This window comes from Daphnia magna, linkage group LG10 (assembly GCF_020631705.1).
Source record: "Daphnia magna isolate NIES linkage group LG10, ASM2063170v1.1, whole genome shotgun sequence".
Taxonomy (NCBI): domain Eukaryota; kingdom Metazoa; phylum Arthropoda; class Branchiopoda; order Diplostraca; family Daphniidae; genus Daphnia; species Daphnia magna.
The window spans coordinates 2,476,356-2,490,868 of record NC_059191.1 but is presented as its reverse complement, the minus strand read 5'-3'; the positions used below and the strand labels follow the sequence as shown (position 1 = coordinate 2,490,868).

The 14,513-nt window shown below is 45.9% G+C and overlaps 2 protein-coding genes, 2 long non-coding RNA genes and 1 pseudogene across 4 annotated transcripts; all 5 read left to right on the top strand.

Moving 5' to 3' along the window:
* Positions 1–1,041: 1,041 nt before the first annotated feature.
* Positions 1,042–1,757, top strand: LOC123476910. Its single transcript, XR_006651966.1, has 4 exons — positions 1,042–1,208; positions 1,269–1,386; positions 1,449–1,554; positions 1,610–1,757. It is a non-coding gene; the product is annotated as an uncharacterized LOC123476910 (long non-coding RNA).
* A 456-nt stretch (positions 1,758–2,213) lies between these two features.
* On the top strand, positions 2,214–5,479 carry LOC116935159. The gene is made up of 3 exons (XM_045179932.1): positions 2,214–2,567; positions 2,941–5,393; positions 5,437–5,479. Exons 1-3 carry the CDS (start codon positions 2,214–2,216, stop codon positions 5,477–5,479), a joined length of 2,850 nt encoding a protein of 949 aa, XP_045035867.1.
* A 92-nt stretch (positions 5,480–5,571) lies between these two features.
* On the top strand, positions 5,572–7,401 carry LOC123476923. The gene is made up of 2 exons (XM_045179931.1): positions 5,572–6,402; positions 7,099–7,401. The coding sequence occupies exons 1-2, from the start codon at positions 5,587–5,589 to the stop codon at positions 7,399–7,401; spliced, it is 1,119 nt and encodes a 372-aa protein (XP_045035866.1). The 5' UTR covers positions 5,572–5,586.
* Positions 7,402–7,910: 509 nt separating this feature from the next.
* On the top strand, positions 7,911–8,333 carry LOC123476911. Its single transcript, XR_006651967.1, has 3 exons — positions 7,911–8,001; positions 8,064–8,169; positions 8,225–8,333. It is a non-coding gene; the product is annotated as an uncharacterized LOC123476911 (long non-coding RNA).
* A 1,999-nt stretch (positions 8,334–10,332) lies between these two features.
* On the top strand, positions 10,333–12,787 carry LOC116931918 (annotated as a pseudogene).
* Positions 12,788–14,513: the final 1,726 nt, after the last annotated feature.

Below are 14,513 nucleotides of genomic sequence, written 5' to 3'. Positions count from 1 at the left end.
AACAGTAGGAAGGCGCCATTCAGTAAACACTTGGATTAACTTGAAGCAATCACTTAAGGTATAACTGTTTTTCTCCTACTTACCTATTATGTTTTTCAAATGTCATAGACCTTATTGGTGTGCACTTTACGATATGTCCATCGACGAGCGTGGGAGCATTGTATAAGAAAGTACCCCAATTTCGTACAATTTTTCTGTTTATTCGTAGAACTGAAATTCTTTTTTTGGTATGCATAAGTTTTATAAGTTTCCTGGTTTTATAAGTTTCCTTTCCGGTTTTATAAGTTTCCTTTCCGGTTTTATTACGATTCCTGTCATCGAAACTAATGTTGACATTGCTATTGAGTTGTGACATCTTTTATTCGTAATCTTCATTGGGAACCAGTGGACAATCGCCCAATAGCCACGTACTCGGGGACGTGTCGATAGGATCTAACTCTGTTTGAGGTTGGACATCTTCTAACATGAGCAAAATTTCATGTGATACCGGTGGATCGACAATCGCTGGTTCTGGAAGAAATGGGATATTTCTCCTTCCATCGCACCCAAGTGACCCCTCTAGTACGCCATGATTCTTCGCCAACAAGCGAAGAAGTCATCATTTCCCCTAAGACGGGGAAAAGATACTTAGTATTGCTGATCCAGCACTTTTGAATCATTGTGCTCGGATGTATGTCATTTCGCGTTCTTCAATGATATAGCCAACTAAACTATTCAAAAGCTCTTTGGTAGCTGCAGAAATATGAATACGATGAGCTTGTCCGGATGATTCCATCCGAGATGCTGTGTTAACCGTGTCACCAAAGAGGCAATATCGAGGCATTTTCAATCAAACCCCTCCAGCAACGCAAGGACCTGAATCTAGTTGGCCATAAATTAAAACAAGGCCCTGAAATTCAACTGATTGACATCAAACATACTAGAATGGATGCCAATGCGTAGTTTCAGTGTTTTTCCAGGTTGATGTCGAATGTGGAAGTTGCTAATCTCCGAGAGGTGAAGCGCCAGTGAAGCGCTTTCAGCGTCGTGATGGTCACTGGTTCGGCGACTGCTGTTTAGCTCTGTTAATTTTGTAATTCCGTAGTGGCGCCACCAGCGGTTGCTGCTTAGCCACTCTATTGTCTCCCATCCTCTTTTCAAAGGTGTCATTTTCTGTGTCTTCTCCTGATTTCCCAGTGCTATACTGACATCTTGATTTATTGACACAGGTATTTCCGTTCAAACACTGCCTAATTGTTTTACATGTCATAACTTTGTTTCCTTTATAGCTCTGACTAGAATTGTATAGCCCTGACTAGAATTGTATAAAAGAAAACGTGACTAGAAGTTGACTAGCACTGAGGTCTGACTAGAGTTGAGGTCTTGACAGACGGAACCTTAAGCAAGGTACTAGTCAAACATGTGTTAGAGCTACCTTGTCTATTGCATCTAATCATGTATTCATTCAGTTGCTGTGATAACGGTTCTTGCCCTCCTGACCTGGTGTTCACCCACTGTGTTGAGTGACCCAGTTGTATCGTAATCTTTATTCCTCATCCAAGCTAGCTCTGCTAGGTAATTATTCATTGTTACGTGTTGCTTGATCCCTGTCTAACTCCTTTTGTTGTAGATTGATGATAGATGATCAGAATTCATGACTTTGTTTTATCGAGACTGACACAATATACTCGTGGTCCATACAGTCCACTACTCGAGTACCAACCAAGCTATCATCTGGTCCTTCGAACCGGAGCCACCGGCACGTTTCTGAATGACGCTGTTCAGCATTTGATGTGACTTCATCCTGGTGTTAAGCAGAACTGCCCACACCTTTCAGCATTTATTGATTGGACTTCGGCCTGCCGTTAAGCAGACCTTCCCACGCTGCTCAGCGTTGAATTGACCCGCCCCTGTGGCGCCTTGACAAAGACTGTCTGCCGTTAAGCAGACCCGACCAAGCCAACGAAAACCAAGTTGGAAGGAACTGACCAGTTCCAGCCAAGAGAATCCTTTGCCCGTCAAGCAGAGCCGACTACTCGACGAGAACCAAGTTGGGAGTCCAGCTATAAACAGACGGTGTTCCAGGACTCTATTGCACCCTCTTTTGAACTGACTAAGACCCTGCCGTTAAGCAGGCAACCCAGTGGACGAAGATTCTCCATCGACGAGCAGCGCTACCATCCATTACGTTGCTGCTAGCTCTGATCCTTCGCCTTATTCTAGCCTTTGTCATTATGGCGGAAGATATCGCAGCGCTCACCATCGACCAATGCAGGGGCCGCCAGAAGGTACTCCGTCAGAAGATAACCGGATGCAGCACCCGTATCCGGAAGGTTATAACCAACAAGCTTTCATGCCGTGAAGCCACCCGCCTCCTGGATGACGCTCGCACTCTCCTTGGTGATTCCGGCCCGATCAATGACCGTTTATTGGAGCTGTTGGAGGAGGCTGAGGGGGAGCAACAACAAGAATCATTCCTGCGTTACGGAGGAGATGTTGACGCAGTGGCGGACGAGGTGGCTGCGTACCTCTCTAGCCGAGAAGGGGATATATCTTCCGTCCCTGGATGGGATCCTGCAGATCCGGAGGTACTCGCCGCCTGACAACGAGCCCAAGACGCCGCGAAGGTTTACGAGGAGGCCGCCAAGGCAGCCGAAGCAGCATTGAAGGAGATGGAGGCAGCCAAGCAGTCCGTTCAAGACCTAGGGGGGGGAGAAGGCCTTGAATGACGATCGAGAGGACGATTTTCGGTCGATTATCTCCGTACCCCCGTACAGACCGGTAGCACGAGTTCACGCGCCGGATGAGTGGATCGACGACTATTGCAGTGGAAGAGAGAAGCCGTTCGTTTATTCCGGTGATCATCGCCACACATCAGTACGAGTAGACTTGGAGGTTTACTCCGGTCGCGCTTTGGATTGGTTTGAGTGGATCGACCTTTTTCACTCACTCGTACACCAGACCGGTAAGGCGCCTGGAGAGAAGCTGGCGATTTTGAAGAGGAACGTACGGGGAGAGACGGCCGATTTAGTTTACGGATTAGGTGGAGGTGCGCTGGCCTACAAGGAATCCCTCCGACGTTTGAAGGGGACATGTGGCAGCCGTGCAGTTATCCGTGCAGCACACCTACAGGCCCTGGATCGAGTCGAGCCACCGACACCCGCTACATTCCGTAGATTTGCTGAAAAGGTGAGGACTCACCTCTTCAATCTCACCTGGATCGGTGAGACCAGCCATGCTGATTTGATCGAGCGACTCACACAGAAACTTCAGCCCCACGATCGGTTACACTGGAATGACGGCCAGCGTGGAGGATTGGAGCGTCGCACCATGAGCGAGTTTGGCCTCTGGTTATGTACGCGAGCGGCTGCGTACCAGAATGCCTATTCCATTGCCGCCGAGCAGCACCAGAGGAGCAACAATCCAGCGCGGCCACCCCAGGCGGTAAACAACCCGTATCATCAGAAGAGACATTCACGGGCCCACCAGGCCTCCACCAATCACAGGGCCGGACCGGCTCGAGGGGCTCCTGCCCCTACCCCTCGTGAAGGAACGACACCAGCACCCAAAACTCCGTATTGTTTTAAATGTGAGGGTGAGCATCGGTTGGCTGATTGCCAATTCTTCAAGAATATGCCCGTAGCTGGACGAATGACGTTCCTAATGGTGCGCGGCCTGTGCTACTGTTGCTTCGGTGTGCGAAATGGAGCTAGCAACTGTAGCTTCAAGAAAGAATGTGGCAAGGATGGATGTAAGGCGTTCCACCACCCTCTGATCCACACTGACCGGGGACTTCCGGAGAGAACGGGCACCTCACATTTTGCCAGAGCAATGTCCGGTACCATCGCCTTTGGGGTGATCCGCCTCGACGCCATGAATGCTGACGGGGAGCTGGTGCCCATTAATGTCATGTTGGACGCCAGGAGCAACACAACTTTCATCCGCGAGGGATTGGTTCGTTCGCTCCGGATTTCGGGCGAGCGACAGACACTTCGAGTCCAGGGAGTAGCTGACGCGGCCTCAACGCACCCGAATTCAGAGGAATTGTTTCTTCAGCTGATGACGGCCTTCGGTGACATAGTGACCCTTAAGGGCTCGACCCTGAAGACCGTGACACAGCCAGTTCCCGTGTACAATTGGGAGCAGCATCGCCACCGTTGGACCCACCTTAACGACCTGCCGCCGCTACGCAGCTCTGGCGGAAGAATCGACGTCCTGATTGGTTTAAACCATACAACTCTTATCACACCGACAGATTATCGACTCGGAGCCGACGACGAGCCAGCGGCTATCAAGACAAGGCTAGGATGGACAATCCTTGGTGTTTTGGGATCAGGATCGACGACGGAGGCCCTCTGCCACCGTGCCTTTGCCTCTCCAGATGTACACATCACAGCGGAGTTGGTGGAACAACTACGACGGTTCTGCGACACCGAATCATTCGGCACCGAGTACCAGGGCGCGGGAATGTCCACAGACGATCGACGGGCAGTCGAAAAGTTGGATGCTGAAACCAAGAAGCTGGATGTGGGTTACCAGGCCCCAATTCTCTGGAAGGATGAAGAGCCTCCATTGTTGCCCGACAAACGGAGTGTAGCTGATTCTCGGCTTCGTCCGCTTCTGAACAAATTTGCAAGAGATCCAGCCTATGAGACACACTATCGAGAGTCGATGGCGAAGAATTTTGCGGAAGGTTACGCAAGGCGGCTGTCTGCCACAGAGGTCGAGGAGCGGCCAACTCGATATTGGCTACCCCATTTTGCAGTGCCCAAGGTTGCTGGGCGCCCTGAGCTGCGGTTGGTTTTCGACGCAGCTGCTAAGTACCGAGGGAGGAGCCTTAACGGCTACGTCACACCGGGCCCAGCACTTCAAAATCCGCTCCCAGCTGTCATTCTACACTTCCGGGAGGGAGAGGTGGCGTGGTCGGCAGACATAGGTGCCAAGTTCAGCCGCATTCGGCTGGACGACATGGATCGTCGCTATCTTCGATTCCTGTGGCCGGAAGGAGATGGAACGGTGACAACGTGTGAGATGACACGGGTAACATTCGGTGTGTCATGTTCGCCCTATACGGCTATCCGGACGACCTGGAGAGCAGCAGACGACGCAGCCGTGGACCAAGGTGAGGCGGCCGCCGCCATCCGGAAATACCTGTACGTTGACGATTACCTGGATTCCAGCAAGACCACTGACGAGGCGCTGCGCCGGGCGACAGCAGTCAACAAGGCTTTGAGCAGTGGTGACTTCCACCTGACCCATTGGGTGACCAACGATGCACGCCTGATGGAGCAGCTCTCTCTTCCAGATCCAAAGGAAAGTAGTGTCAACACAGTGAACCTCGGCGCTGACGATGCCGAGATGGTCCTTGGCATCACCTGGAGGCCTGCCACTGATGTTTTAGGTTTTCGTGTCCGGTTAGCAGAGATCAACTATACCCGCGCCGGCCTCCTTTCAAAGGTGGCTGGATTATTTGATCCCCTCGGCGCCGCTGCCCCAATGACCGTAAAGGCCAAGATACGACTACGCCACCTTGGGGTGAAAGGCTTGAGATGGGAAGATGCAGTGACTGGACTAGACCGTGAATGGTGGGAGAACTATTTCGACACAATGGAGCAGCTAAGGACGGTGGAGTTTTCCCGCTGCATTTTTTCGGATGAAGACCAGATCGTCCGGACCGAGCTGGATACGTTCGTAGACGCCTCTGAGGAGGCCTGTGCCGCTGTATGTTTTATCCGCAATGTCTACGGTGACCACCGAGTGATCGTGCGTTTCATCAAGGCAGTGACCAAGTTAGCTCCGTTAAAAACAGTGTCCGTGTGCAAGTTGGAACTGAACGCTGGTCTTCTTGGAGCGCGTTTGGCCCGTTTCGTGGAATCTTCATTGACCCGGAAGATAGCAGCGCGTCGTTTTTGGACCGATAGCAGTACCGTGCGCAATTGGGTTCGGGCGTTGTCCGGTGACTACCAGATTTATGTGAGCAACCGTATTGGCGAGATCCAGACCCTAACGGATCCTTCGGAGTGGCGTTTCGTTTCAGGGGTGCTAAACCCAGCAGATGCTGCGACCCGCTCTCAACTGGGTGACCGGGCAATCCCAGCGTGGTGGTTGGACGGACCACCCTTCTTGTATCAAGAGGAGACGGCCTGGCCCCAAGACCTCCCCTGGACCATGGAGAAGGCGGAGATGCGTGGGGCCCGCGCCCATTTGAGTGATGTTGTGGCAGAGACAATAGTGCCATTTGACTGGAAGACGGTGAAGATAGCTGCCGGCGACGTGCCCACTCTCATTAGGTTAGAGAATGACTATCTCGATCTTGTCCGACGGTGCCAGCGGGAGACCTATCCTGAGGAGATTAGCAGACTTGAACGTGGAAAGGCGATCCGTCCTACATCAACCTTACAGCCCTTGACCCCCTTTTTGGATGCTGAGAGGGTGTTGCGGCTGGGAGGGCGTCTCAGTCGAGCGAATTTACCGTACGAGGTCCTCCACCCACCGATCCTGAGTGGCCGACATCTGTTAGCGCGAGCAATCATCCGAGCCTTTCACGAGCAGCTTCATCATTCCGGAACTGACATGGTGCTTGCCCAGGTGCGGCAACATTTCTGGATCACAGCAGGAAGAGAGGCGGTCAAGAGAGCTCGCAACGAGTGTCTGGCGTGTCGGCGTTTCCGACCCAAAGCAGCATTACAGATGATGGCGGACGTTCATAAGGCCCGTCTAGGTGCGCATCAGCCTCCGTTCACCTATACCTCCGTCGACTATTTTGGCCCTATTGACATCGCCTACCACAGAGGGACGGCCAAGCGATGGGGCGCCCTGTTCACGTGCCTAGTGACACGGGCCGTGTACACCGACGTGGTGATCTCTCTATCAGCCAATGATTTCTTGCTGGTCTTGCGTCGTTTCGTTTCTATCTACCGCAAGCCAGCTGAGATGTTCTCCGACAACGGAACTAATCTAACCGGGGCGGAGCGACTACTACGTGAGGAGCTGGAGAGACTAAAGGAGAGTTCGGCGTTGGAGACGGAGCTCAAGGCTCTCGGGATTCGATGGTGGTTCCAGCCAGCCCAGACACCCCACTTTGGTGGAGCTCACGAATCGCTGGTGCGATCGGTCAAGAGAGCGCTCTATCCCGTGCTGGACAAGGAGATGAACGGGCAGCGTAATCCAAGTGAGGAGATTCTTCGGACGCTCCTGTTTGAAGTGTCGGGACTGCTCAATTCCCGCCCACTGACTTATGTCAGCTCAGATGCTGACGATATTCGGCCCTTGACGCCGAACGATTTTTTGAATCGCCCCCAATTGCGGATCTACCGGCGGGAGAGTTCTCTCGAGCCTTGCCACGGGACCACTACCGGTACGTTCAACGGATGGCTGACCGCTTCTGGGAGCTGTGGCATGGAGCATTCCTACAGTCCATGACCTCGCGACGCAAGTGGACAAGACCAGCCCGAAACCTAGCGGTTGGTGACTTCGTTCTCGACGACTGGAAGGATGCACCACGCGGGCGCTGGCGGACCGGAAAAATTGTGAGGACGTATCCGGGAAAGGATGAACTAGTTCGAGCGGTGGACGTCGAGTTTCCGACAGGCATATTGCGCCGGGGAGCTAATCAGCTTGCCTTATTAGAACCAAGCTCACTCGCTCCGGAAGCCGGATCCAGTTCGGGGGAGGATGGTTCGGCGACTGCTGTTTAGCTCTGTTAATTTTGTAATTCCGTAGTGGCGCCACCAGCGGTTGCTGCTTAGCCACTCTATTGTCTTCCATCCTCTTTTCAAAGGTGTCATTTTCTGTGTCTTCTCCTGATTTCCCAGTGCTATACTGACATCTTGATTTATTGACAGGTATTTCCGTTCAAACACTGCCTAATTGTTTTACATGTCATAACTTTGTTTCCTTTATAGCTCTGACTAGAATTGTATAGCCCTGACTAGAATTGTATAAAAGAAAACGTGACTAGAAGTTGACTAGCATTGAGGTCTGACTAGAGTTGAGGTCTTGACAGACGGAACCTTAAGCAAGGTACTAGTCAAACATGTGTTAGAGCTACCTTGTCTATTGCATCTAATCGTGTATTCATTCAGTTGCTGTGATAACGGTTCTTGCCCTCCTGACCTGGTGTTCACCCACTGTGTTGAGTGACCCAGTTGTATCGTAATCTTTATTCCTCATCCAAGCTAGCTCTGCTAGGTAATTATTCATTGTTACGTGTTGCTTGATCCCTGTCTAACTCCTTTTGTTGTAGATTGATGATAGATGATCAGAATTCATGACTTTGTTTTATCGAGACTGACACAATATACTCGTGGTCCATACAGTCCACTACTCGAGTACCAACCAAGCTATCAGTCACCGATATGAATGGGCAAACCGTTGGTCACCATGTAAGCGTCACCGATTGTTTCCACTTTGTATGCATCATAATTTTCCAGAATGGAATCGAACAAAGTGCAAAGCTCGTTGAGTAGACCGACCACCTGCAACGGAGTGCTAACGGCTGAAAACCGACAATGTCGCTGAAATAAGTCGTGACAAAGTCGAAACTCTCCGCTTTCACAGCCTCGCCTCGTTTTAGCGATTCTACTACCGACCTAAACAGTTACCAACAAGTGTTCCAGATGTTAAGAATTTTCTTGTTTTTTTAGGTTGAAAATAAGTTTTTCTTTAGCAAAACTCGATGCAGAAGGGCTTCCGTTTTCTTCTTTTCCTCCACAAGCTGATCTGTTCTCTCTTGGACGAGTCCTTCCAGATTGTAGGTGTACTTCTCCATCATAATCAGGATGTTGTCAAAGATGTTAGGTTTTCTGATAGGGATAGCGAGAACAAATAGAAAGGGATTGTTTAGTTCCTGTTTTAGGTCAAAATTATGTTGTTTATTACAATCCAGCTTCCATTTCCTTTAGCCGTCCACGGATAGATTTGAAATCAGTCCGCATTTCCGGCGATTCGTGCCATAAATCCTGCATGCACCGGATAATGTAATCCTTGCAGTCCAATTGCGAAATGGGAGGTCGGAAGAATTTAAAGTAAGTTAAAAGCTGACTCCAACAGCAACGTAATAACCTCGAAAGATAAACTGTTTTCTAATATGCGCGCCACATTAGGAGCCACAGGTGTCATCCTAAATTTTCAAGATGTTACCAATAGGAAAAGACCAATTATCATTTTATTGGTAATACCTAAGACTTTCAGTGATGCACACTATAAGGTATTTGAACTTCAAAAGAATCGGAGGAGTTTTTGCGTCTTCCGGAGAAAGAAGAACTTGGTCCAGCTCTTCGTAAACGCGAACCTTTACCTATGGATTGTTCAAGATATCGTGTAAAAGGAACACGGTGGCATTGCCCGTCTGAATAAGTGAAAACGGAATTAACAGTATTTCGATTCTATACGTGGAAGAGAGTACATACGGTTTCAATACCAGCTGCAACAAGATCGATAATCGAGAAGATTATCACGGGTGTCCCCTACTAGCACAAGTCTTCCATAGGACGTCCATAGAACGTCCGGCCGTCCATAGAACGTCTGGCCGTCCAAACTAGGTCCGTCCATTTTCCGGCAGCTGCGGACATCCCATTGACCATCTATTTTGATCCATGTTATTGGAGGTCAAAGTAAATACATCTAATGGCTGTCAAGCCTTGGATTTACTTGTGTCCCAGTAAAATGGATCAAAATTTGCCGTCCGTAGGATGTCCGGAACTGCCGGAAAATGGACAGACCTCGTTTAGAAAGTCAGACGTTTTACGGACATTCTATGGATGTCCATATATACATATATGTACGGATGTATATTGCGATACATTTTGATTACAAGCGCAGCATTACACAATTGTTGTAGTGTTTGCTACAAACTTGAACCAACAAAAATAAGACCAACAGATGAGAAAATAATACAACAAATAAAAAAAAATAAGACAAAAGTAAATTTTATTAGAAAAGGCAGTGGTTTACAAGAGGGTAAGTAAAATAGGAACCATTATTGGGTATGGCAACTGGAATTTTAAATGCCTTACACTTAATTGATGTAATTGGAATACATTCAAGATTACGAGACAAGTTAGAAACTAGTAATTCATTTAAAGAAGAAGATGATAAGAGATAGGTAGACTGCCTGACAGACTGACACGTAGCAGATGTTGCCATTTTTATCGGATCAAAGGTCTTGGCTAATATTAAAAAAAATTAATATTAAGACAATGAATTATTGAATACAACATTATTAAATTAAAATCATTTTAATAGTTTAATGTTGTATCGAGAGTTCTCAATTTCCATGGTTACATTATTATTTAAAAGTGAACATGTAAAGTAGAAAAATTGCTCCATACTGGCAACGGTGTAGGGTACTTCCTTTTACCGTGGCTTGACAGTTTATGAAGAAGAATCTCGGCTGGTCCATAAATTTAATCTCCATAAATCTTCATCATCATGGCGTCATCAATTGTAAGTAAGTAAATTTAACGTCATGTATTCCAGTTAATAATGCATTAAATAATCAATTATACAAAGTAACGAGAATGTTATATTTGCAGGGCTTAACCGGAAAATTTTTTATTGTCGATTTAATTGATGGAAACCATTATCGCCATGTTACTGTTGTGTCAGACATTTGGATCTTCCAGGCTGATGACAATTCTTCAAAATGTTGGTATCCTAAAATTTCTGGGCACATTTCATCAAAGAAACGTGAAGTACCAAAACCATGTTGGTATGTTTATCCTTGTATCGTCAGAAAGGAATATGGTTTAACAATTTACAGTTTCATATTGTGTTGTTTTTCAAATTTTGTTTACATTTCATCAGATTCATATGAATCTGCTCGTTTACAGGAGCACATTGCTTCAATTCAATCAGAAATTAATACTGAGGGGTAAGATGATGCCAGTCAACCTAACACGTCATTGGGAGGAGGAAAGAGACACAAGAGGCCGAATAAAAGATTCTTGCCTTCAAGTGATGATGAAAGCGTTGGTGTATATGGACCCACCCAGCCAGAAACAATTGTGATTCCAACAATTCCAGGTAGCTTATTAAGGAATTCTGTTGATGGTGGTGTTCCTGCTGTGCGCCCAACAGCACCACTTGCAGTTCAGCGGAGATGCAATAATTCTGTTGATGACCCTGGTGTATCTGGGCCCACTCAGACAGAAGCAATTGTGATTCCAACGGTTCCAGTTAGCCTATTAAGGAATTCTGTTGGTGGTGTTCCTGCTGCACTGCCAATGACACCTTTTGAAGTTCAGCAAAGTTGCAGTAACTCTTTTGAAGAAGTCTCGCAGCATATGAGAGGGGAAATTACTGTTAATTCTACGGATGACAATTCACCAGTTTCCTACAACAACTTGTATTCACAAGGTCAGTATTTACTAATTTTTTTATCACAATGGTAATCTGTAGTTACTTTAATTTGTATTAGAAATGCCCTATTCCGGCACGATTGGAAATCAGCGGATGAGTGTTGCGGTACCGAAGCAATCAAACATCTTGAGCGAAGGTAGTATGTTTAGTTTGTTGGTATGTTTTCGAAAATAAATGTTTAAATCCTCTGTTTAGTAGAAATGCCCAACGGTAGTACGCGTAATGTTTTTTTGAAATCAGAGGAATCAATCAAACACCTTGACTGACGGTAATTTGTTGACTTCATTTTAAGCTTTCGTCGTTAATGTCTACTTTCTAACGTACATTCTTTCATTTATTTAAACTTTAAGGTTCTGTAGCATTGATTGGGAAGTTGGTAAGACAAGTCCTTAAACTACAGGAATTTATTTCAAACATGATGGCGAAACTCGTCGTTATGGAATCAAAGATGGAAAGCCATCGACAGCCAGTAGCAGAAACACTAGCTAATCCAGAGTTCCTTCTAGAACCTCTGCAAGAAATGGAAGAAATACAAGCTTTGGAGGAATCTTTACGTGACCCGGATCTTTATTTTCAGTTGGTAGGTTAAAACAAATATATTTCATTGTTTCTTCAATTACCACGTTTTGTCTAATTAGGTTGGGATGATTCGTTCCTTGGGAGGAGCATCCATTAGAGATGCCTTGAAACGTACCTGGTATAGGGTTTTCTCCATAAAGGTGATGGCTTCCGTTAATTGGGAGGGTAAGTTAAAAAAGGGATCACTTCAAAATTAGGGTCTGAAGCAGTCCATTGTTACCAAAGCCGTGTTTGGTAAGTTTTGTGTTTAATTTTTACAATATTCCCTTCAATACTTCTTTTAAAAAATATTATTTCTTGTTAGATGGTGTGCGAACGACATCCCGCAAATCGAATAACTTCGAATTGGAAACAAAAACAAAGAAGATAATGAAAGGAATGCCAGAGAAGTATCGAAAACGATGTGCGACTGAAAAGTTAATATCGAATGAATGTGAAACTGACAGCACCTTAAACCTTCCTGGCACTTCCGCGGACAGTGAGTAGAGTATGTTAAAGGTAAATGTCTCAAATTTCCCTTCAGCCTTCAACAATTTTTATCTGTTTTTATTTTGTTTTAGAGCTCTTGAACGACAGCGAGAGAGAATCAACTCCCATTGGTCGGCAACAATTGAGAATTACAGTATAATTCAAGAATTCAACCTGGAGTACTCGGAGAAACCCTCCAATTTTAAAGTGTTAATCAAGATTAACAAAGAGGGACAATTTCAGTCTCAATCAAGGTATGATTTACATTTAAAAAATGTAATTTTCTATATTGAGATCTGTGTTTTCTTTCCATCACAGACACTTTGCAATAAAGCTCAACCTGGATGGAATAATCTTGGGAGAGACGAGTGCCGATTTAAGCAATGAGTTTCGCGTTTCGTCCATCAACTAAGGATCCGACTGCAGCCTAGATATTTAGATGTTGTTTGTTTTCAATCATGTACTGTGTCAAGTTCTTAATCAATAAAAAATCATTTAAAACATTTCTTTGCTCTATTAATATTCAAATTTATTGGTTGGTATGAATTTCCAAAACAAGTACATTTACGGAACAATTTTTGATACGGTAATGGACCAGGGGCTTTGAAACGTCCTACGGACGTACGGGTGCTAGTAGGGTCAACGCCTTCAGCAGTCAAAATTTGATTTAAAACCAACGATTGCGTCTCAGTAGCCTCTCCACTGATAAGGTCTTCATTAATCAAATCTGAAAATACGCTGTTAAAAATAAAATCATGACGTGGCGAAAACTATATAATTGGATATTTTTGGCTTTACTCGTACATGATGTCCTCACATTTTGCTAGTTTTCTATAAGATTTTTTAGGCCTAACCTACTTTGTTGCCAAGATCAATTCAGAACCTTCCACTCTGACCTACTGTTGATGACGAGAAGAAACATGGCCGCCGCGAGACGTCTCACCCTCTCGTTTTGTGTGAGGGAGCACTTATCCGGCAATCTGATTGGCTCTCCCAGACAGATTCTAACTGTCACCACCACGGCACTGTTGTTTTTTTGAATCTTGTTTTCTTTAGTTTAGCTGACGCATTGACGGTAAAATGGCGGGAAATATTGACCCTGAATTCGAAGTGGAGGAAATTTTAGATTCCAGGTAAGTTTTTTTTTATTTTTGTTGTCTGAAATTTACTGACCTTTTTTCAAAAAGGAAATTTGTGTGTGATGACGGTAAGCTCCGAGTCTGGTATTTTGTTAAATTTAAAAATTGTCCAGACTCAGACAATCAATGGCTGCCGGCTTCCTTTTGTAATTGCCATGCCCTGGTGAGGCAATATTATCGGAATAAAAAAGAGCGTGAATTATGGTAATTTATAATAGATAATCAATAATATATAATATTTAGATTTAAAAATTAATACTTATTTTTTATTTAAGTAGAACTAATGAAGATGCTGTGGCCCCAAGTTCACCTTCTGCCCCCTATCCTTCTTCACCCATTCCCAGTTCACCTTCTCCGACTCCATCATCTCCTTCTTCAGAATTTTCTCCTCTTCCACGTCCAGTTTCTTCCTCTCCATCTTCTTTTTCTTCATCTTCTCTACCTCCTCTTATTTCTCCGTCCCCTACTTCTCCGTCCCCAACTTCTCCGTTCCAAGCTTTTCGGTCCCCAACTGCTCCGTCCCAAGCTTTTCCGTCCCCAACTTCACCGTCCCCAACTTCTCCTGCTCCAACTTCTCCAGCTCCAACTTCTCCAGCTCCAACTTCTCCAGCTCCAGCTCCAGCTCCAGCTCCACCATCTGCAATTCCTAATCCGGAGGGAAAACGGAAAAAAGAAAACTAAATCCAAAAAGAAAATGGTTCGGCATATGGACAAGGTTGCCAAACACCGGATTTGCCAGAACGTAAGTGATGTTTTTTTAAATATTTTTATTTAAAAAAATTGATTTATTATTATTTTTTTAGTGTCTACAGAAGGGCCATATGGAAAATACTTGCCCTAATCCAAGGCAACGGCCAACAAAGAAACCGAAAACAAATTAGTTTCTTTTGTATTTTTTTTAAAGACATTACAACTTTTCATTTTTGATTGCGTTTATTTTTTTTTGTGGAGGGGGTTTTGAAAAAGCGATGGGGGCTGTGTGTTCTT